The sequence below is a fragment of the Eublepharis macularius genome, chromosome 18, assembly GCF_028583425.1.
Source record: "Eublepharis macularius isolate TG4126 chromosome 18, MPM_Emac_v1.0, whole genome shotgun sequence".
In the NCBI taxonomy this organism is placed as follows: Eukaryota; Metazoa; Chordata; class Lepidosauria; order Squamata; family Eublepharidae; genus Eublepharis; species Eublepharis macularius.
The window spans coordinates 478044-500257 of NC_072807.1; the positions used below are offsets into that span (position 1 = coordinate 478044).

Here is a 22214-nt window from a genome sequence, read left to right on the forward strand (position 1 = left end):
GAGGGCGATCTGCTTAGCTGCATCAGCCGTGCCGTGATCTGCCGCACTCGTAACCTTCCCCGGGGCTGTCTGCGGATTTTTCAGTACCAGTATCCTTCACTCTGCCCCACAAGGCTGAAGTCCATCACGACACACATTCCAGTATGGAATCTCAACCTAAGAGACTCAGAGACCGTGTGGATCATGTATACAGTTAAGGAGGACAGTCAATAATACCAACGGTTATTTTTCCACACAGGCCAAAAAGAAAAAAAAAGAATCCGAGCTCCACAGTACCTCTCTTCTCTTAGTGGACACAATGAGCTCAAGAAAAGGCTGCTCTTCACCCCATGAGTCAATTTCTGTGAGGTCATAGAGAACGGTTGTAACAGGCCCAAAAGCCCACAGGACGTGCTTTCGCTTCTGCAAGAGGTGCTGGAACATCTGAGGAGGAGAGAGAACAGGGTCTAGTCATCTCAAACTCTGCATAATATCCAGCACCAGAATTTACAGCAGTGGCATCAAATTCCAGGTTCTCAGCTTAGATGCCGGAGATGAAAGGAAGAGCATTCTGTTGGGTTCTGTCTCAGGAGCCAGGTGAAAATGCCCAGGCTCCAAAAGGGACCTACCGTTTCTAATGGCCTACTCGTGCCCAGGGGCGGGGGGGGGGGAGTTAGGTACATGGAATCATTCTAGGCTCCTGTTCATAAAGGTTGAAATAACTGGACCTGCAAACTATTCATAAGTAATACAAAAAGGATGCAGATGTTTTGCAGAGATCCGGTCAATTAATCTGGCTGGATTATGAATAGATTATGATGAATTATGAGTGTTTCGAGGAGTCTGCGTACCACTAGAACGTACTGGTTTTGCAAAGTCTCCACTGGTGTTCTGAATCTGCTCAAGAAGTCCCACCTGCTTTCAGATCCAAAAATGCAGATTCACATTTCACAGAAAAAAATATTCCAAAAGAAAAGGCCATGCATGTTATATAGAACTTTAATTACATAAACACAGCTCCTCTACCTATGCCCTCTCCAAATAATGTTTTCCTCTGTATATGCAACCTTTTCTTCTGCCTGAATGCAAGGAGGATACTATCTGCTGAATTTATTTTATTATTTACTGACAGATGCTGCGTTGTTCAGAGCAACAAGCTGTCTTAAAAGTGCATGTATTAAAACAGGATCTTTTATGGCCACTGAGACACTGCCAGGTCTGTAAGGGACCCACACTTTTCTCAGCCACTTACTAAGCAACCTGCCAAGCACTGAATAGTATCCTGCAGCAATCAGGGAAGCTTTGTTTGAACTTCCTTTCAGGGTTTTGCTAATGGCTGTGATCTAAAGACGTACACACCTCACTCCATGTATGTAAGAGGGACTTTGGCCTCATGTTTCTCAAACACTCCCCTCTCTCTCCCCACCCCGCACTAACCACATGTCCCACCACAACTGAAACTGAAGGGAAATTCAGAAGCTCTTTGCAATCTGGCACAAAGATCTGCTGTCCAAAGTGAAAAAGGCAGCAGTCTTACTGGCTGGCCCTGCAGTAGAACTTTTTATGTGAGATAAGATACATTTAATGCAAGACCTTAGCCGTTATATTATGACAAACAGCTGTTTGTCTGGAAAACATGTTTGAATTGCCCTTTAAAAATTATACCGGTGTGATACAGAAGTAAGAGTGTCCACCTAGGACCTGGGATAAGCCAGGTTCGAACCCTGACTCTGCCACAGAAGCCTGCTTGGTGACCTTGGGCCAGCCACACCCACTCAGCCTAACCTTCCTCACAGGGTGGTTGTGGTGAGGAGAAAATAAGCTGCCACTGAGGGAAAAGGCAGGTAATATCTGAAATAAATAAATAAATAAAATGATGGGGTTAGTCTGGCACGTGCTTACCTGGGGGAGCGCCAGGGAGCACAAAATAATCCACTTACAGAAGTAAGAGCAAGATTTTAGGTGTGCCTAAAATATCATTTTTCCCCCATGCCCTCTCCCATACGAGATCAGCCATACTGCACGCTTACCACAGAATTACCCTCGATGCCAGCCAGTTTAAATGGAGTGAGGCCTTCGTTGTTTGGGATCAAGTCCAAGGGCGTCAGACCTCCCTCTCGTTTGTCAAAGGACAGTAGCAGATTGTACATTTGACAGGCAAAAGTCCGGTTGGGCTGAAGAACCAAGATGTGAAGAACTGTGTTACCTGTGGAGGAAGCCAATGGAGAAATCACCCACAGCGAAAGGCAGGAAAAAATGTTGCAGCCAGTTTAATAGTTCCGACTGAGTTTGTTTAAATCTACTAGAACTTTATTTACAGGGCAATCCTAAGAAGATTTATAACCTTCTAAACCCAAAACAGACTCTGAAGGTGTAACTCTGGTGTAAGACTGCCCTGTTAGAAGCTTCTGTAGATGAAATCAGTGGACTTCAATTTTTAGCAAAGGGAACAAATTCTTATTAGCGATGCTAAGAACATAAACATTATTTTGGAGGTGGTTTTGTTTTCTGGTGTGTTAGTTTAACAGGAAATTAAAACAAAAAATGGAAGATGGCCTTCTCTTCTTTTGTATATTCTTTTTTTTTTAAATAAACTTTTTATTAACTTTAAAAAAACAACATACAATGCGTAAACAGGAAAACAAATTACACAATATTAAAGTCAACCATAATACAAGAAAAAACAGACAGCTTATAACACACTACCAGTTTTCAAATATAATATTAACAAAGGAAAAAGAAAATTTGCTTAGAGAATTGCAATATACCTAAGCAGAGAGGGAGGTTCTTTACAGTTTGTATGAAACCCAACATATTGCTCAGAAACACCATGAGACAAACAATAAGTGCTTTGGAGGGTATATATCATTGGTTAATAAGCAGTCAAAGAAAGGGAGCCATTTTGTCATAAAATCAGTTTCTTTTGGAAAATGCTGAGATATATAAATAGAATCATAAACTTTCTCCTGGATATAATAATCCCTGACTCTGGAAAACCAACTGTCGATAGATGGGATCTTGGGGGACTTCCAGTTAGCTGCCAAAAGGGATTTTCCGGCCATTAGGAGGTCATTAATTAATTCTTTCCTAATGCTTGGGATATCTATGTTGTCCCATTGATTTAGAAAAAATAGCTTAATATCAAAGGGTATTTCATAACCTGTTATTTCTTTTATATTCTTTAAAATCTCTATCCAATAGTTTTTAACTAGGGGACAATTCCACCAGCAATGATCGAAAGAACCTATCAAATTACATCTTTTCCAACAATAAGGTGACTGAGTTTGTGAAAATAATGAGAGTCTCTTTGATGTTAAATAACATCTGTGGATAATTTTATAAGCTTGAATTCTGTTGTTTATTATGCGAGAATCTCTTATATTAGAAGACCAAATTTTTTCCCATTGGTCTGGGGGAATTACAGATCCACAATCTGTTTGCCAGTCTAGCTGATATTTCTGAGGTTTTAATTCAAAGGTATTAAGAAGCAAATTATAAAGTTTGGATATCAAACCTTTTTGCGTCCAATCTGTTTGATTTAAGAGCTGTTCAAATTCTGTCATAGGGTTACTAAGGATTTGTTTAATTCCAATTTGATACATCATGTGAGAAAGTTGAAGATAAGTAAACCATTGCATTTTTTGTTGTAATTTATGTTCTAAGTCTTGTTTACCTAAAAAACCTGTACTTGTGGATATATCAATTAAACGAGTTAAATTCTGTTGTTGCCAGAAAGACATAAAAGAATTAGATTGGCCTGGGGGAAACCATGTTTGTCCTAAAAAGGATGAAAACCGGGATAATTTTGGCAAAATCTTTTTTTTGTATTGAGACCATATGCTCAGTATATCCACTAAAAAAGGATTATTTATCAAGTTGCATAAATGATCATTTTTAACATTCCATATTAAATTCTGTATTACAAGAGGTGCATAATTAGGATGTATCGTTGTAACCCAATTCAAAGAAGTTGGGGTTCGTAAAATCTGGACTACATTCAATAACCTGGTAGCTACTTGGTATGTGTTAAGGTCTGGGTAATTAAAACCCCCTTTCCCATATTTCAGTCGGAGTGTGGTAAAAGCAATTCTCTGTTTTTTATAGTTCCATAAAAATTTATTTAACAAACTTTGCCAATTTTTCATCGTTTTCTGCGGGATCTTGAGTGGAATTGCTCTCATAAGAAATAAAAGTTTTGGCAGAATAAATGTTTTAATTATATGATACCTTTCAAACCAAGAGAGATTTAATTTGTTCCATTTGCCTAAGTTCAATTTTATTTGTTCTATAACTGCATTATGATTTAATTTAAACAGTTGCTTCAAATCTGTAGAGATATTAATGCCCAAATATTTTATGTATTTAGAGACCCAACGATAATTACAGATTTTTTTTAGATGGGTAATTGAATCTTTTTAAATATAGACCGGGAGCAATTGAGATATCATTTGGTTAATTGTTAACCCTGAAATATTACTGAATTTTGTTAGTGTCTCCTGTAGGGGAATAATCGATTTAATTGGATTTACCAAATAGAGCAATAGGTCATCAGCAAAAAGGCTTAATTTAAAGTTGTAAATTTTGGTGGTAATCCCTTGTATTTGGGTGTCATTCCTAACAGTCTCTGCTAAGGGTTCCATAGCCAAAATAAATAAAATGGGGGAAAGTGGGCAACCTTGTCTCGTACCTCTCTGAATGGCAATTTTATTTGAAAAAAAAACATTGATTTTAATTTGAGCTGTATTTTGTGAGTAAATCGTGTCTATCATTCTTAGAAATTTATCACCAAAACACATATGTTTTAACACTGATTTAAGATATTGGATCTCAATGGAATCAAAAGCTTTTTCAATGTCGAGAGAAATAAAAGCAGACTCTATATTATTTGTTTGGCAGTATGAGATTAAGTTTAGAGTTTTGTAAATATTGTTAGTCAGGTCTCTAGATGGAATAAAACCAGATTGGTCCTGGTGAATATAGTGGGAAATGAATGAATTTATCCTTTTAGTTAGAACCATAGTGAAGATTTTATAATCTTGGTTTAAAAGGGATATGGGTCTATAAGACCCCGGGTTGGTAACATCTCTGCCCTGTTTTGGTATTACAGTAATTGAAGCATTTGTCCAAGAAGGAGGCATCTTACCACATTCTAAGACTTCATTACAAACTTCAGTTAAAGGTTTGCTTATAAGCATGATAAATTTTTTGTAATATTCTGATGGAAATCCATCAGGACCTGGCGATTTATTATTTGGCAATGATTTTATTGCTTCTGATATTTCCTGTTGAGTAATTGGGCTATCTAAAAGAGATTGATGCTTAGTGTCCAGTTTTTTTAAATTTGCTAGTGACTGTAAAAACTGCAAAATAGACTTCTGATTTGGTTTTTTGGATGTATATAACTGAGTATAGTAATCCTCAAAAACATTCAAAATCTCTTTTGTTGTGGTGTGAGCTACTCCCTTAGTGTCGATTATTTTCTTAATGCACCTTTGTGTCTCTTTGTCTTTGATCTTGTGGGACAAAAGTCTAGAAAATTTGGGTGAATTGAACCAGTAATTTATTTTAACGTATTGTAGCTTTTTTTGGATTTTATTGATATCTAATGATTCAAGTAATTTACGTTGAGATAGTAATTTTTTATAAATTTTTTTACTGCATGTTCTTTTATGGGTAGCTTCTAACATTTTTATATTCTCTTGGAGTTCCTGTTTAAGGATATTTCTTTGTTTATTAATATGTGCTGAAAGAGATATTAAATGTCCCCTTGTAACAACTTTCACTGTATCCCAAAGTATGCTTGGTGAAATGTTTTCTGTTTATTATCAATGATAGCTAATTCTATAATCTTGTTAATTTCTGTGACTGTTGTTTGATTGGTAATTAAGGACTTATTGAATGACCAAAATTTTGGTTTGAAAAAATTTGGATTGATTTGTAATGAACATTTGACCCATGCATGATCTGACAAGGTAATATTACCTAATTCAGAGCTGACTATATTGTCTGTAATTGAATCAGAAACTAATAAATAATCAATTCTAGTGTAAATGTTGTATTTTGAAGAAAAACAGGTAAAATCTTTTTCATTTTTGTGTTGATACCTCCAAATATCAACCAGGTTATTATTCTCTAAAAGGCGTGCTAGACCGGAGTAGTCATTCTTATATTTAGATGTCTTCTGTTTGGGTCTAGATCTATCTAGTTTATAATTTATTATATAATTTAAATCTCCCCCTAAAATCTGAATGCCTTCACTAAATTGTGTAAATTTGTCTAAAGAATTTTTTATAAATGTTAGTTGGTCCTGGTTAGGTGCATATATAGAACCAAAGGTGTATAGCTGGTTTTCAATTGTACCCTTAATGAATAGAAACCTGCCCTTAGAGTCTCTAATTAAGTCATTAAGTTGAAATGGTAAAGTTTTTGAAATAAGGATGGACACCCCTCTTGCTTTGGAAGTCCCAACTGCATGGTATTGTAAATGATAACGATTAGACTTCAAGTTTTTTGTATGTTTAGAATCAAAATGAGTTTCTTGTAGTAAAATAATGTCTGAACCTGTTTTAGATAATTCAGAAATAATTCGTTTTCTCTTAATCGGATTTCCAAGGCCACGTACATTAAAGGAAATAACTTTGAGATGGTCTGCCATATCTATTTTTGTTTGTTATAAGAAAAAATAGTTCTCAAATAACTTATCAGATACTTATTAACGACCAAAAATTAAACACTTCTTCAACTTAGAAATAGCTAATCTTCTCTTTTTTCCTCCTCTTTTCTTCCCCCCTCTTTTTTATGTTTCTTTGCTAAAATTAAAATTAAAGCAGTACGGGCAGCCCAATCCTAAGAAGGGCACGGAAAGTGAACAGGAACCGAACTAAGGCTTGCGAGGGCGCATCTAGCCCGTACGCCCGCGTAAGTGGCCTTCCGCCCGCGCTGGGACGCGGCGCTGGCCCGCCGGCGGGCCAGCACCGGTGCAAGCCACAGGCGCCCGGGCGGCGGCGCAGAAGTGGCGTAGAGCCCTACGCCGACGCAGGGGGGGGCGGGGAGCAAGGCGGGGTCGGAGTTAGTCCGCTCCCTAAGCTCCTCCAGAAGCGGGAACGCCCACAGCGGCGCAAAAAAGCTACGCCACGGAAAAAGAAGGCGTAGCCCATAGGCGTCCATGGAACGGCGAAAAATCAGCCCCCTCTCTGAGCGCCTCGCCCCGCCCCTATGGCCCGAAGGAGCATAGGATGAGAACTATCCCGGGGACCAATCAGCGTGTGCGCCCGGCATGGACGAGCCCCCCTCTCTGCACCCAATCACCTGCGACCGCGCCCTACAAAACATCCGGCCAGCGCCGCCCAAACCCCCAGGTAAGTGAGCACTCGGCCGGAGGCTCTGCCCGTCTGCTGAGTGGCATTGCCCCTTTGAAAACCGAAACGGGCTGAGGGCATTCACATTGGCAGGCGCAGAATGCACTCGGGGGACTTTGCGAAAAACTGGGGGAACTTCGCATAAAGGGGAAGAGGTGCCTAACTGCCTAACTCTCTTTCTACCGTGATAGAAAGAATGACTCCACAGCTAACTGATGCATGCTAGTTGCTTCTAACTAAGCACAAACAAACTAACCCTTCCGTGGCAGAAGGGAATGACACTTTGCAAATTAACCGCATGCTCTCCCGTTTCCTTGCAGGTGCCCTGACTCTTGCGCTCCCACCTGGTGATGACCGACGGAGCGCTGACAGGTAAGGAGGAGGTGGGGGGGCATTCCGCAAATTAGTGCAAACCGCCCATTCACCTGAACCCATCCGCTCACTTGCCGCTTTGGGTGAGGCCCAGCAGGGGTGGGGGGCAACCATGGCCGCCCCTGGCTGCCTCAGAGGCAGGCGCCTCGAAAACCACATGTGGCCAGGTGTTTGTTGTGACCAGCTCATTCTCTCCCTTAAAGGTAAAGGCTTGCCAAGGCCGAGTGCATCCTCACCAGACCGTCATGCATCAGCTGCTGCCCTCGACCATGTGCAACCCCCCCCCCGGATGGCGGAGTGTGGGGCTTGCCTTGCCAGTGGAACGAGGCAAAGCCCACACGTGTCTTTTTCCCCCACAGGCACGTCCAGGGCATGGCTGCTCCCCCGCGCCCCGCCCTCCCCAAACATCTCTGACGGACGGTTGGCTGCAGCCCAGGAAGCACCGTCGCGCCGCGGCCTGCATCCCAGCCCCGCCCCTCCGAGCGGGAAGGAGGGCTGTGTGGAATGCTCCGGCTCCCTCGCCAGCCTAAACGCAAGCCCGCTCTTTCCAGTGCAATAAAACGAGATGTACAACAACTGTTTTCTGTGTCTGCGAGTCTGACTTCGTCCTCCGCCCCTCCCCCAACACTCCCGTCACATCTCCCCACCTGCACATTGCCACAAATGTATCCGACACACCCCGTCTTGCCTCCCCGCCCCCTCCCACCCTCCTCCTCCCCCCCTCCTCCTCTGTATTTGACCAGTGTCTGTACCACCCATCTGCTGAAGAGAACTTGATTCTCAGAAGCCTATGCCACAATAAAATTGGATAGTTTTAAAGGTGCTATGGGACCCTTTTTGAATTCGCTACCACAGGCTAACACGGCTAACCCCCCTGCATCTATGGCCAGGTAGAGGGTTGGGGCGGGGCATGTGAGCGGGGAGGGGGATCAATCCCCGGTGGGGAGAATAGCTGGCACCCGATAAGCAAGGGAGAGGGTGGTGCGAGCTGCCGCTGCAAGGGAGCGGGAGATGGCAGGGGAAACGGTCCACTCGCGGGAACCCTAGCCCCCCACCAATGGAGAATCCAGGGTGGTGGCAGGCGGATGCCATATCCCGGGCAGGAGGTCTCGCGCGCCTGGGGAGGGTCGCCCCCATCGCAGCCGCAGCCCCAGCAACACAGTCCCATGAGCGGCCGCCTCCCAGAGTGGGTCCAGCCCCTCGGGCGTCTGCAGCAGCCCCATTGGTCATTCCAACACCTTCCACCCCAGGGCGTCCTGCCTCGCATCCAATCCTGTGGAGCAGTTGCCAGCCTCCCACGCCAACAGGCCATGGTTGTTGGGAGGGGTGGGGTGTGTCCGAGGCTGCGCGTGGCTCCGCCCTGGCTCGGCGCCGTCTCCTGCGTTCAGCAATTGTGGCCACTCGCGTTGCCCTGCCGGGGGGGGAACCACTCCGAGGCTGCCAGCCCCGCCAATCCTGCAGGGAAGGCCGCTGGCCCCGCCCACAGGGGCAGTGGAAGAGCGCATCAGCTGCGCAAAGTGGCTAAAATGCGGGAGCCCGAGGCCTCCCGGCTGGCTGCCACAGCATGCCCCTTCCCCGGCCGGGCCATGCAGGCTGGGTGGCCACCCCAGGCCCGGGAGGGCCCCCCGATGGCAGGTTGCGTGACTGCCCCAGCTCAGGGCGGCATGCCAGGCAGGGCAGGTGCGTTAGGGCAATATGGAAGACATGCCAGAGCGGCCCCTGGCCAGTCCTTGTGCATCCTAAGCCCCCCCCCCTGGAAGGGATGCGCTGTCACCGCGGGCCTGGTCATGCGCTCATGGTGCCAGGGCAGGATATGGCTGGCAGTTCACCAAAGTATCGCAGGCAGACACGGGTCCATGTGTAGATGAGCTTTATTCCCAGTCCCACGGCGCAACGTACAGCCAGGCCCAAGGGTTCACGTCCCGCAAGGATGCACTTGAGCAGCACAGCATCCCCGCAAGGGAAGAGGGCCCTGGGGCCATAGGAAGCCAACCACCACGGCCCCCTCCCCTCCAACCCACAGGTCTGAGACGGGGGGGGGGCCTGTGCTGAACCTATCCATGAACTATGCAGCTGCCAGACAGAAGATAGGGAATTGTTACATCTCAGACCCTCCAAGGTCATGCCGGCGGGCGGTGTAGTTCGGTGGGCAGCACAGAAACACTATACCCACAGCGGTCCCGGCTGCATGGAGGGCAACGGGTGGCGGGAGCAGTGGGCGGCCAGGCTCGGGGCCCAGCTCATTGCCAAGGCTGCCGGGAATGACCTCCTGGCAGATGAGGGTGCGATGACTGCGCGGCCAGTTTACCTGGAGGAGCTCTTCCCTGGCCGTGCGGAGGAGGCCCACCTCATACGAGCGTGGCTAGACACGGCGCTGTGCGAGGTGGAGCATGACCTCCTGGAAGAGGAGGTGGCTGCGGGCCCTGCGCGCAGTAAGTCAGGGTCCTCGGCGCCATCCAGGGAGCCTCCTCCGCTGCCACAGAGGGCAGGCCATAAGGGCCCGGAGGCGTCCCAGCCACTTCCGTCGAGGCGCAGGTTGCAGGTGCTTGCAGCAGATGCCGGGCTGCCACCAACGGGTGCCCCCCCTCCCTCTCTCCCCCCTCTGCAGGGACCATCAATGACAGGTGGATGGCTGCCATGGACCGGGTTCACGGGGCATTCCAGCAGGCGCGGGCAGCGGCACCATGTGAGTCTCGCCAACAGGAGGGGCACGGGCATGTGGGGTGGGGCGGCCTGCGGCCGCGACAACAACCCCAGAGCCCACAGGGGCCCTGACGCTCCCATCCCCCACCTCTTGCCCCCACAGCGGCGCCCGCCCGGAGCCCCTCGCCAGATGAGGAGGAACTTGGGAGGGGCTTCACCGCCTGGTCTCCACCCCGCTACCCGCCACCCGCTGAAGACCCAGAGGGTGACCCAGTGGAGGGGCCTGGCAGGAAGCGGCCGAAGCTGGAGCCCGTCCCCGCAGATGGCCGGGCAGCTGCCGATATGCCAGCCCAGGCACAGGCATCTTGGACCCCAGCCGGGCCCCTGCTCTGTAACGGGGATGCCGTGGCGGGGCCGCTGGCCTCCCCCTGCTCCGACGCGCTACCTAGCCCTCACCCTCCTGGCTGCTGAGGCCGGGGTTCTGGGTTGGCAAGCTGCTCTCTGGGCGCCTGATGCGGCCCTGGAATCGATTGGGAATAAAGCCAAGTTCGTTAACCGCTTTTCCCGTGCAGCCCGTCCATGGGGGGCGGTGGCTGCTGGCCGGGGCGGCTTTCCCATGCTCTCTACATGCAGGGGTTGAGGGAGCGGGGACTCGGAGGGGCCGCCTGGGACACCATAGGGGCGTAAAGGGCGAGTGTTTGGCCGGCCGAGCCCCCCATGGCCAGGCATGGCCCTCAGCGCGCAGCATGCCACAGGTGCTCCGCGACCCTGTCTCGCACAGCTCGGTCATGCTCCTGGGGCTCTGCAGGGGCGTCAGGAGAAAGGCGACCGGCGGGCGGCAGCCAGGGGTCCTCGCCTGGGCCCTCTGTGGCTGGCAAGGGGAGCTGCTGGCGCACGGCAATATTGTGCAGCATGACACAGGCAGCCACGAGCTTGGCGACGGTGAACGGCTGCATGGCCAGGCGGCCGCCCGTGTGATGGAGGCATCTGAAGCGCATTTTCAGCTGACCGAAAGCACGTTCGATCACCATCCTCGTGCGCCGGTGGGCCTGGTTGTAGTTGGCTCTGTCGGCGGGCTCATCCGCAGGGTATGGCGTCAGGAGGTAAGGCAGCAATGGATAGCCACGGTCACCTGCAAGGGGAGGCGGAGTTAGGATCTCCCTTCCCATCCCCGTCCCCTCACAGCTCCCCCACCAACTCCTGACCTAGGAGCCAGCCTCTCCCCTCAGGCCATGATGACAGGAGCCTGTTCAGGCCGGAGGTGGTGAAGATCTGTGCGTCGTGGACGCTTCCCGGGAACTTGGCAACGAGGTCCGTGAAGATCCCCTGGTGGTCACAGGCTGCCTGGACGTTGATACTGTAGAACCGGTGCCGATTCCTGTAGACCTGCGGCTCCTCTCTGGGAGCGCATATGGCCACATGCGTGCAGTCGACTGCTCCAATCACATTGGGGAAGCCTGCAAAGGAGGAGAAGCCAGCCCGGATGGGTGCCAACTCTGCCTCCGAGGTGGGAAAGTGGATGTGCTCGCGGATCCGACCAACTAGGGCGTCCAGGAAGGCATGCAGGCAGCGGCTGGCGGATGACTGGGAGACCTCCAAGGCCTCAGCCATGACTCCCTGGAAGGAGCCGGTCGCAAGGTAGCGGAGGGACAGCAGGACCCTCTGGAGGACGGGGATGCCCCGGGGAGCCGCAGCTTGCCCCTGAAGGGCGGGCGCGAGCTCCTCGCACAGAGCCTGTATGGCTGCCCTGTCCAGGCGGAAGCGGTCCAGGCAAGTCATGTCGCCCAGGAGCAGGGATGGCACCCTGGCCTGGAACCGGCGGCGGCGTCTGAGGCGGCGCCGCCTGAGGGCCGCTCGGACAAACACGGCTGGCAGGAGGTGGCTGGTCCGGATGGCTGGGAGCCGCGGCGGCAGTGGCGGGCACCAGGCGGGGATGATCAAGGTCCTGCCTGGAAAGAACGCAGGTTGAGTTTCAGCACCCTGAACCCCCCCCCACGCACAGCAGCAGGCCTACCGGTCTCAGCGGCCCGTTGCAAGTGGTGCTCAGGAGCAGGTCCTCTGTCCGCTGCATGGGCCGTCCCAGCCACCCTTCCCGGTCCTGCACCCCCTGTGCCCTCCTCCATCTTGCCGAGGGGATGGGTGAGCACATGACTAGGTGGCTGGTTCCCACCACTTATCTCGGGGACCGGACATTCCAGCGGGCACTACCCCCATGTCTGCTGAGAGCACTAGTGGCGGCGGAAGCCAGCGCCAGGCAAACTGGACAGAGGCCGAGAGAGTGCTGCTTTTTGGGCTCGTGGTGGAGAATGCGGAGGTCGCCCTGAGCACGCACAGGGGCGCCTCGTCCCGGTCTCGACGACGGGCATTCTGGCAGATGGCAGCTGACAGGGTCTCGGCTGTGGGCAACGCGCCCCGCACTGCTCACTCGGCAATGAAGCGCTGGAATGATTCTTTCGGGCCCGCGCGCAAACGAGTGCGCCTCCTCATGTCTCAGGGGGTTCCTTATGAGCAGGCCCTTGACGAGGGGCTCCCAGGCCCAGAGGCGGTCATGCGAGCGGTCATCCCGGAGGCGGTGGTGGGCGGCCTGGGCGTTGAGGTCCTGCCCGGTTAGTATTTGTGGATTCAGGGAGGCGAGGGGGGGACGTATGGATCGTGGCACATGTGTGACAGGGCCTCTCCCGTGAGTAGGCACGGCCCCTGAGGGTCCAGACCCAAGCCAGGCGGAGGCAGAGGCAGCGGAGTCTGTGCCCCCCCTGGCAGAGAGCGGGGCCCAGGAACAGGCAGCCCTTCCACCGCCACAGCAAGCCCCTGCTGCCAGCGACGAGGAGCCTCAACCGGGCCCGTCGGGGGGCATGGATCCGGAGCACGGTATGTATCTGTGGCCCTGCTGCTGGTGGGGCCAGGGACCGGCTCGGCCGCCGGCCTCGGCCACACATCCAAGGCCACTCATGGCGCCGACCGGTCTCAAGACGAGGGGCTGCGGCCGCAGTTGGAATGGGTGTGCTTGGCCCGGCTCGGTGGCCTGTGGCAGCCCATGTTGGGCCGCTGCTCTTCCCTCCCTGGGGCCTCTTCCCACCCATGTCTCGCTCCAGCAGGGACCATGCGCCTGGAGATAGGCGGGGAGGTGATTGCCCAGCTGCGCGAGCTGCCACCCTCCCGGAGGACCTCTGCTGCCGGAGCGGCTCTCCTGCAGTCGCTCAGCTTCCCTGTGTCGGTGGAGGGTGAAGGTGGCCCTGGGACTCCGCCGGTTCAGGACACCTCATCGACAGAGCCGCTCGAGGAGCTGTCCCAGCCTGCAGCACCATCCCCTCCAGCCCCCCCGCCCCCGGGTGCCATGGGCCGTGTGCGGGAAGGACCTGGCTCCGCCTCTGAGGGGGAGGGGCCCATGGAGGGGATCCTTCCAGGCGCACGGGCTCGCGGCCCCCGCCCTGCCCAGCGGCTTCCCCCGACACTAGCCGCAATGTGGGCGGCGATCGAGAGGGAGCGGCTAGAGGTGCACGCTGCATGGGAGGAGGCGAACAACCGCGGCCGGGAGTTCATGGCTGCGGTACTGGAAGTGGGGGAAGGGGTCCGTGCCTCTCAAGTCCGTGCCGAAGCCCTGCTCGGGCGGCTCGTCGCCATCCTCGACCCTCCGGCCCCACCCGCTGCAGCAGCTCCACCCGCCCCAGAGGCACCCCTCCCTCGGGCCCAGTTGCGTGCGAGAGGCCGGGCCCGTGGACGGCCAAGGGGGTCCGGCCGCCGGCCTCGCCGGTGACCGCCGCTGCCGCCTTGGGGGTGGGGTGGGGTGTTTTGCTGCACAGGCGGCTCTCCTACACGCCTCCCCTTCCTCACGTCTGCTGGGGGAGGTGGGATGATATAATAATAAAGGCTGATTTCTGTGCAATGGGTGTCTGTGTTCTTTGCCTTGGGATGGGGACGAGGGGGCAGGCCCGCTGTGTCTGCCTCTTGGTGGCGGCCTCAGGCCAGCCCTCCCCTTTGGCGCCACTTGGCGGCTGTCCCCTGCTGCCAGAGACTGGCTGCTGCCCTGGATTCCTCATGGCAGGGCGCCTGCCAGTCCCATGCCAACCTCTCTGGACGCGGCCGCCACGGACTTGGTGCTACATTGGGCAAACGGGGGAAAGGCTTCTCAGACTACGCCCACCCCTCTCCTTCCCGACTGCGAGCCCCGCCCGACACACAAGCCGAGGCAGTCTGCCAGCATGGGCGCGGTTTGCCTGCTGCTCTGGGGCCTGGCCGGGATCGCGTGCTGCCCATAGGCTGCGCCTTTCCTGGCCCCTCCCCCTGACGCTTGTCAGGAACAGCGCCCTTTGGCTGCGCCTGGCGGCGGCCGTGGATCAGACCCGCCCACAACACTTTCTGGTTCTCCAAAATTGCATCTCTGCGCCGCTGCGGGCGCCGCTGCGGCCACACTTTGCTGGCACAGGATCCGGTCCGGCGGCGCCGCCACACCACCAGTGCAGCCGCGTCGGCGTTGGGGCCGGCCATAGGATTGCGCTGTAAAAATACTAAGCTAGTAAGCTTAGATACAAAGATTGCAGTAAGCAATATTTTAATTTGTGACAGTAGAATTAAGTATTTTTGCTCTAATACATTTTATCTCAAAAAACAAACAACTAAGCTCTATCAAGCGTTGTAGAAAGGAATCTATAAAAACACTATTTAAACTAATTAACTTTTATAAAAAACAAAAATCACTTTTATATAATCCGTTAATACTATTTCCCTTTCCCTCCCCCAGTTCTTATTAGTAACAGAGCATTAAAAATACAAAAATATGAAGCTATAAAAACTTGAGTAAGAAAAAATAAAAAGACAATTATAAATCACGTGGACTAGTGTGTTACTTCACGCACTAGCTATTTAAGAGAGAGAGAGAAAAAAAAACCCAACCCTTAAAAACTAACTCAACAGAAGCCAAAGAACACTAAGCTAGCAGCTTAGATATACAATAAGCAATATTTTAATTTGCAGCTATAAAATAAAATATTTTTACACTGGTGCACTTTAGAGACTGAGTTCTAGCAAATGTAAAAAAAAAATTAAAAACCACTACTTAAACTAATTAACTTTTATAGTAACAAGACCCTCCACAATACAATTCCCCTTAACCCTATAACAGTATACCCCTCTTCCCTCCCCCAAATCTTATTAGTAACAGCTCAAAGCTATAAAACTGTAGAAATTTTTATAAGGAAAAAAAAACCAGTTATAGTTCACTTGGACTAGTGTGTTACTGCACACACTAGCTATTTGGTAAAAAACCAACCCTTTGGAACTATCAACCCAACAGGAGCCACACTGAAGAAACCACCCTAGGCTCCCCCCACCTGGAAAAATAAGATGAACATTAACGTGCAGAGAATTTCCACCTCAACTGTTGACTAAACTCAAAAACACATTCCCACATTAAGCTTAATTCTTTTTTGTTGTTCTTAATTAGTTGTCCAGAATAGGGATTTTACTCCCTTTTTGAGGAGAAGGTGTTGGAAATTTTCTTTTTTGACTATACTTGCTGACATCCATCGGAGTCTCCACATGCAAGTTCTGCAGCAATTGTTCAGCCTCATCTAAATTTGAAGCAATCAGTTGTTTTCCATTATGCATGACAGAGAGTTTAATAAAGTTGCTCCATCTGTAACGAATGTTAGCTCTTTGCAAGGCTAAAGTGACTGATTTTAAGTCCTTCCTTTTGGACAACACTTCACCCGGTAAATCAGGAAAGATGTAAGCTGGCTTTTCGTTGAAAAGAAGTGGGCTTTTGACTCCGGTCACATCCATTAGTTGCTTGCGTATTTTGTGGTCTGCAATTTCCACAATGATATCTCTTGGAAGATTTCTCTTTTTGGCAGCCTGCTCAGATCCCAGTCGAAAAGCCTTAGTGATGGTTAGCTCTGCATCATTAGGTAAATTGAGCAGTTCGGAGAACCATTTAGTTAGCATTGTGATTAAGTTATCATTAATAGATTGCAACTCTTCTACGTTTCTTATCTTCAAATTGTTTCTTCGTGCAGCCACTTCAAGGTTAATTAGCCTCATTTCATGAGAGTCAGAGGTATCTTGGAGCTCACGAATATCCCTCTGCGACATAAGAGCCAAATCCAGGGCATTTTCAACTTTTGCATTTGTTTTACTGAGCTCTAATTTAATGTCTGCCAACTGCATTGAAAGGGGCTGTATTAAAGCCGACATTTGTTTTAAGAGTGACTGTTCAAGCTGTGCTATTTGTTTAGGTAAGAGCAAAAGCTGTTTATTTACCTCTGCACGGGCTTCCAGTATTCCCTCGGCCATGATTGTTTTGCTTTCCAGGCTGCGGCTTTTCTGCACTTCAAAGTCAGCTCCTTCCAAGAGGTTTTGCAAGCACTTAACTGCTTTTGTTGGTGATTTTTTCTTCATCAGCCCCTGCTTTTTCATAGCCTCCTCAAACTTTAAGCTTTAAAAAACTTTATTTACATGCTTCCAGGCGGGGGAGAGCTGGAGCTCCTTCAATATGCATCCATCTTGCACAGATGCCACGCCCCCCACTTCTTTTGTATATTCTATTGGAAGTTAGCTCACTTTCCCTGGAATTTCTCAAAGAGGCACTTACAGCAATAAATCAGCAATATGCAAATGTATTTCAATTTAACTCACCAACCACTTAATCAAGAAACATTTGCTCAATTATTTAAACATTCCTTAACTGGGTGACAGTGCTTGAGTAAGAGACAGGGAACGGGGCAGGAAGGGTTGTTCTTGCTTATGGCCAGGAGCGCAGACAGAAGGTCCTTCTGTCCTTCCAGCCCAGAAATGCTACCGTGGTTATACTGCCCTATTGCCTTCTACGGCAAACAACAGAAGGGACTGCCGACAGAACAGCTCTGCTTCCCATAATTAAAGAGCAGTCCGGATTGACTCCGAAGGGTTCACCAGCTCTTACCGAGAGAATCCTGAGCTCTGATATCGGCTCCATTTGCAACCAGTAGCTGAACGATCTCCTCGTTTCCCACACAGGCTGCAAAAGATAAAATGTGCTCCCCTGGGGAGGAAGACAAACAAGAAAGCAGAATTAAAATGGTGCTTAAAGCACTGAAAAATATGATCCAAACGTCACAACAATAATGTTAATTTGCACACAAGTGAAATAATCCACTTAATCCAAAAAATTGGGGAGGGGGAAGATGACCTTAGAAGTGTAGCAATTTAAACTAAGCAAAGGAACATTTAGCCACATCTGTTTTTTTAAACTGCTGAGAGGCAGCATTCTGACCCCCCCGCCTCCGGAAAGGGAAACATCTCCCAGCATCACAGAAGCCACAGGCCTGCTCCCGTACTTTCTGTAGGGCTAATTCTGGCCTGTTTGGGGCCAAAATTGGCCCCAACATAGCACAGGAGCATGCCTATGGCTGGTGCGATGACACCACTTCAGGAAGTGATGTCATCATTCCCTGCCTCACTAGAACTCATAGTGGAATAAATGTTCGTCTTCAAGGTGACACTCGAATTCTGCTTTGTTTTGTTTCAACCACAAGCCACTCACAATGAAGCCCAAGTGCCAGCCTGTCTCCCCCAGGGGCTGCCAGGGCCACACAACATGGCTCCTGCCTGCAAGCTGTATGTTGTACTCACTACACAGTTCCCAGGCATCGAGAAGTGATGCAATGCCCACAGATGTCTCCTATGGAAGTTCACTGGTGGGGCTGCACTGGGAAGGGGGGCTCAGAGGCCCTTCGTGGTCTTCCATCCGTGACTTCCTAGAGGTTTCCATCGCCAGGACTGTACAGAGATGCTCACAGCCTGACCCACGCCAGAGGCTGCTACCCGCCAGCAATTGTGTGCCAGCACAGTGTGGAAATGCTGCGCCTCCACTGCTGCCCGGCAATGCCCGCCAAGGGAAGGCTGCCAGATGTCCTTCCCTAACACAGCACTGCCCAGCAACCAAACTCTTGTAAAAGCTGCTGCTAAATTTCCAAGCATGCGTGAACCAGTCCCAAGATTTAGCCTCATGCCCAATCAGGTGGACCTGATGGAGCAGAAAATGTTGGCAGCAACTGCAAGAGATGACATAGATGGCATTTTTTTATTACTGAATGACTGAAGGACAGAGGCACCGAAGTGGTAGGACTGCTGGTTCCAGAGGCATCAAATTGCCAAGATAATTTGTTTTTAACTGAAACACGCCTGCTCTGGGGTGAAGATGTCAGAAACAACAACAGCAGGGCCTTCGTGGTGTACTTCTGGAGTGTGTCTAACATGGTAGCACTTCTTAAACCTGTCGCCACACTAACTTCTCCTGATACCCAGAAAGCAATTTCCATCTTTTGAAATTGTAAATGCAATCATACCCAAATCATACCAAAATAGAAGAGATTTTGGGAGCTTCGCCTGAAGAACAGTCCTGTAGCTCGCGGAGTAGAGATATGAGCCCCCCTCCTGAGCAGAGATTTCACCAGGTTTACATTCTGATTGACTGCGGCAATGTGGAGAGCCGTTTGTCCTGAAAACACACATAGAAAACCCCACACAACGTATCAACGAAGTCTTGCGTTTTGAGGGAAATTTGCAGTTTAATTCTCTACACCTAAATTTTGTGCGTGCCGCACTCTGAAACATTAATGTTAACGTTAATAGGCATTTATTAACAATATTTTTGTCCACGTCCAGGAAAGTAAAAAAGATCACATGCTGCAAGATCTGGAAATGTTTCATGGAGGGAAGGAGAAAAAAAATCCTGACCTTACACAAACCTGCAGTTCAAACCTAAACAGACGTGCATCTGTCCAAGTCCACCACCCCGTGAGCTTAAAAGGGATTAACTCTGCTTAAACTGGCACGGCAAAACACCAAGCATTATGCTTAAATGAAGTCTCCATCCATAGAGAGACGGTAGCAAATGTTCAAATGTTACTCCAGACCAGAGGGTAGGATCCCTTGGGAAATTTCTGCTAAACTGAAACAGAATGTGGATCCTCTGTGGCCCAGGAGCAGTGTTTCCAAGATAACTTTGTGCTGTGAGAGGATGGGGTAGGTGAGGAAGTCACCATTAAAGGAAATAATTTCTACCAGCTAAGATTTACTACAGGAAACATGCCAGTTTGTCACTGCATAAACAGCCCTTGTTTTCACACTAGAGGTGGGCACGGACTGGAAAATGGACCAAAATTTGACACGGACAGGCCCAGTTTAGCATTAGTGAATGGAGGGCCATGGGACGTGCATTTTTATGCACCCAATGACTTTTGGGCCGGTCTGTCGTTCCATGTCTTCCCCGGGACTTCCCCGCTTGCCAGTTGAAGCAAGGTGCAGAGTTTAAAGCACCCGTTTCTGTGTCCCTCGCTTGCAAGCAGCACCAGAACCAGGTGCTCCCAGCACGGCTGGCTTCAGCTGACAGGCGGGGGAGCTTCCTCCCCGGTTGTCCAGCTGAAGCAAGTTGCACTGGGTTGCAAAGTGCCCTGTTCCACATGGCTAGCAAGCCATGGGGAAAGGGGCGCTTTAACTTTAAAATCCCCTGGGCTTGCTTCAGCTGATCTGTGGGGACTCCCCTGTAGGTCAACTGGAGCAAGCCAAGAAGGGTTGCAAAGTGCCCCTTTCTCCGTAGCTTGAAAGCCATGTGGAAAGGGGTACTTTAACTTTTAAACCCCCTCAGCTTGCTCCTACTGACCCGTGGGTCAGTTGGAGCAAGCCAAGGGGGGTTGGAAAGTGCCCCTTTCCCCATGGCTTGCAAGCTGCAGGGAAAGGGGCGCTTTAACTTTTAAATCCCCTCAGCTTGCTCCAGCTGACTGGCGGGGACTTCCCCACGTGCCAGCTGAAGTAAGGCATGAGTCTTAAAGCGCCCGTTTCCTTGCCACTTACTTGCAAGTGGTATGAAAACGAGTGCTCCCCGGTGGGGCTGGCTTCAGCTGACAAGCCCTCGAAGGTGATGGGCCATGGGCCGACGAACTGGTCTGCAAACCTGGGCAGGTCCGTGAAAAGTTTGTGGTCCATGAAATGCGATGGACCCTGGCCCAATGGCCCGTAGTTTTTTTCTCAGTCTGTGCCCACCTTTATTTCCCACATTACCTCCTCCCTTTCGCATGCTGCATTTTTTTTCTCTTTAATGCAAATTGTAATAATGGCAAACAAATAACAAACTGTATGAGAATGTGTGAAGGCAGAGGGTGCTTCACATGAGCGTAAGGCCAATTCTTGTATCATCAAACTAGAGTTTGCCATTATTTCTGAACCAACCCATCCTGCATTCCTGGCTAAGACATTCAGTGCAAAAAAGGAAATGCAGGAAGCTGACCTTAAAAGAGAATATTTAGTGACACGAACACAGATTTTTCAACATCTGTCACCCCACTTCATGCAGATACCCCCAACCCCCCCCAGGTCTTGGCCTCCTATCCTTGCAGCTGGTGGTGACTGCGCAGTGGGGAAGCAGTTCCTAGCAAGGGCAGCTGCAGGTCGTCTTTCTAGGGCTCTCTCCGATGGCTTCAGGCTTCATCTTTCTAACTATCAGCAGGGAGAGAGGTGGAAGTGTACTTTTGTCTTGTATGGGAGATGTGTGGGGGGGCAGCTTTGTGTTAAGATGACAACCCACAGCAGAGTGCTTTCCGCATACCCTCTCTCCGCCACAAAAGGCCTGTCGCAGCAGTTTTGGGGGAAGTATTCAAACAGGGGAATGCAGGCTCCCACATTTAAAACACAATCTTTCCCCCTCTCTTGCCAAGCCCTTCGCCCAGAGTGGGTGAAGGAATCATAATTTTGCAATGAAAGGACACTGTTTCTAAGGAAGAGCTGCTCTTGCAGGGGCCCCTTGGAAAAACATCTTTCACTGTGAGAAACAGACCACACGGCAGAGAGAGATGTAGATCGTCCTAGTAGTTCAGGGCCTGCACGAACCATAAAGTAGTGCCTCCCTATAAGGACAACCCACACACACACACAAACTCACACACAAACACTTTGATGCCCATAGGATAGTTCATCAACAAACCAATCCAGAATTCCCCAGCTGTAGCAAGGCATTATTTCCCACTTTTGCACAAATAAACAAAAGTATAAGGAAAAGTTTGAAGAAATTACTTGGATAAGATTTAAGCTTCACCTCCTGTGATATACAGAAGAAACAAATAGCAAGTGACACGACTGAATACAACAGATGGACAGCACAACTAAAATTATTTACATTAAATATTGGGAGATAATATATGATTACCACTGGGAAAATAAGTGACCAGATTGTGCTATTATGATTAAACTGTGTAAGAGAAAAATAAAGGAAGATGGAAAACTAACAGGTTGTTGAAAATTGGTTTTCAACCATTTTATCAACTACTAGAATAAGGAACAAACTTCTACTGTGTTATACAATGCAAGGTGTTTCATCTGTTCTGATCTAATCTATATTAAGGTATGAAATTTGTAACCTTGTAATTGCTACCTTCTAGAATGCATATTAAATACTGTTTACTATAAACATTTCAATATCCTAATCACTGTGGCTTGGTCTGCCCTATGACAAAAGGGTCAGGTTTCTTAACAACTGCAGATTCCCCCCCCTATTGACTTTAATGGTTCTGTTCAAGCAACCCCTCAAACTTTGGGGGAGTTTACCCTCCCCCTGCACCTGAAAGGAGGGGGTGTGTCTCTGTGAAAAGACGCTGGGAAGGACATGGAGGGAAAACACGCTTGAGATGCTGGAAAAGACACCAAGGATAAGGAGGATTTAGGAAGAGGCGCCTTTGGGGTATAGGATCTCTACAGGATTGTCATTTGTTCAGTGATATGGGCAAATCCCCACCCTCGATGATTTGAGGAGTAGGAGAAAAAATGGGGCGGAAATAGTGTTGATGGTGACACTCTAGGAATTTCCCCAATCTATATGGGTAAAGATCACAGAGA

The 22214-nt window shown here is 49.5% G+C and overlaps 1 protein-coding gene across 1 annotated transcript in view; it reads right to left on the reverse strand.

Annotated features, from left to right (window-relative positions):
• Positions 1-22214, reverse strand: part of TRPV5 (transient receptor potential cation channel subfamily V member 5) — a 57854-nt gene that overhangs the window by 18025 nt on the left and 17615 nt on the right. Inside the window, exons 4-7 of the mRNA XM_055002598.1 lie at positions 18685-18825; positions 17269-17367; positions 2010-2185; positions 277-423 (exon numbers count right to left, since the gene is read on the reverse strand). Coding sequence (XP_054858573.1) covers positions 277-423; positions 2010-2185; positions 17269-17367; positions 18685-18825 — 563 coding nt within the window. The remainder of the gene's footprint in view (positions 1-276; positions 424-2009; positions 2186-17268; positions 17368-18684; positions 18826-22214) is intronic.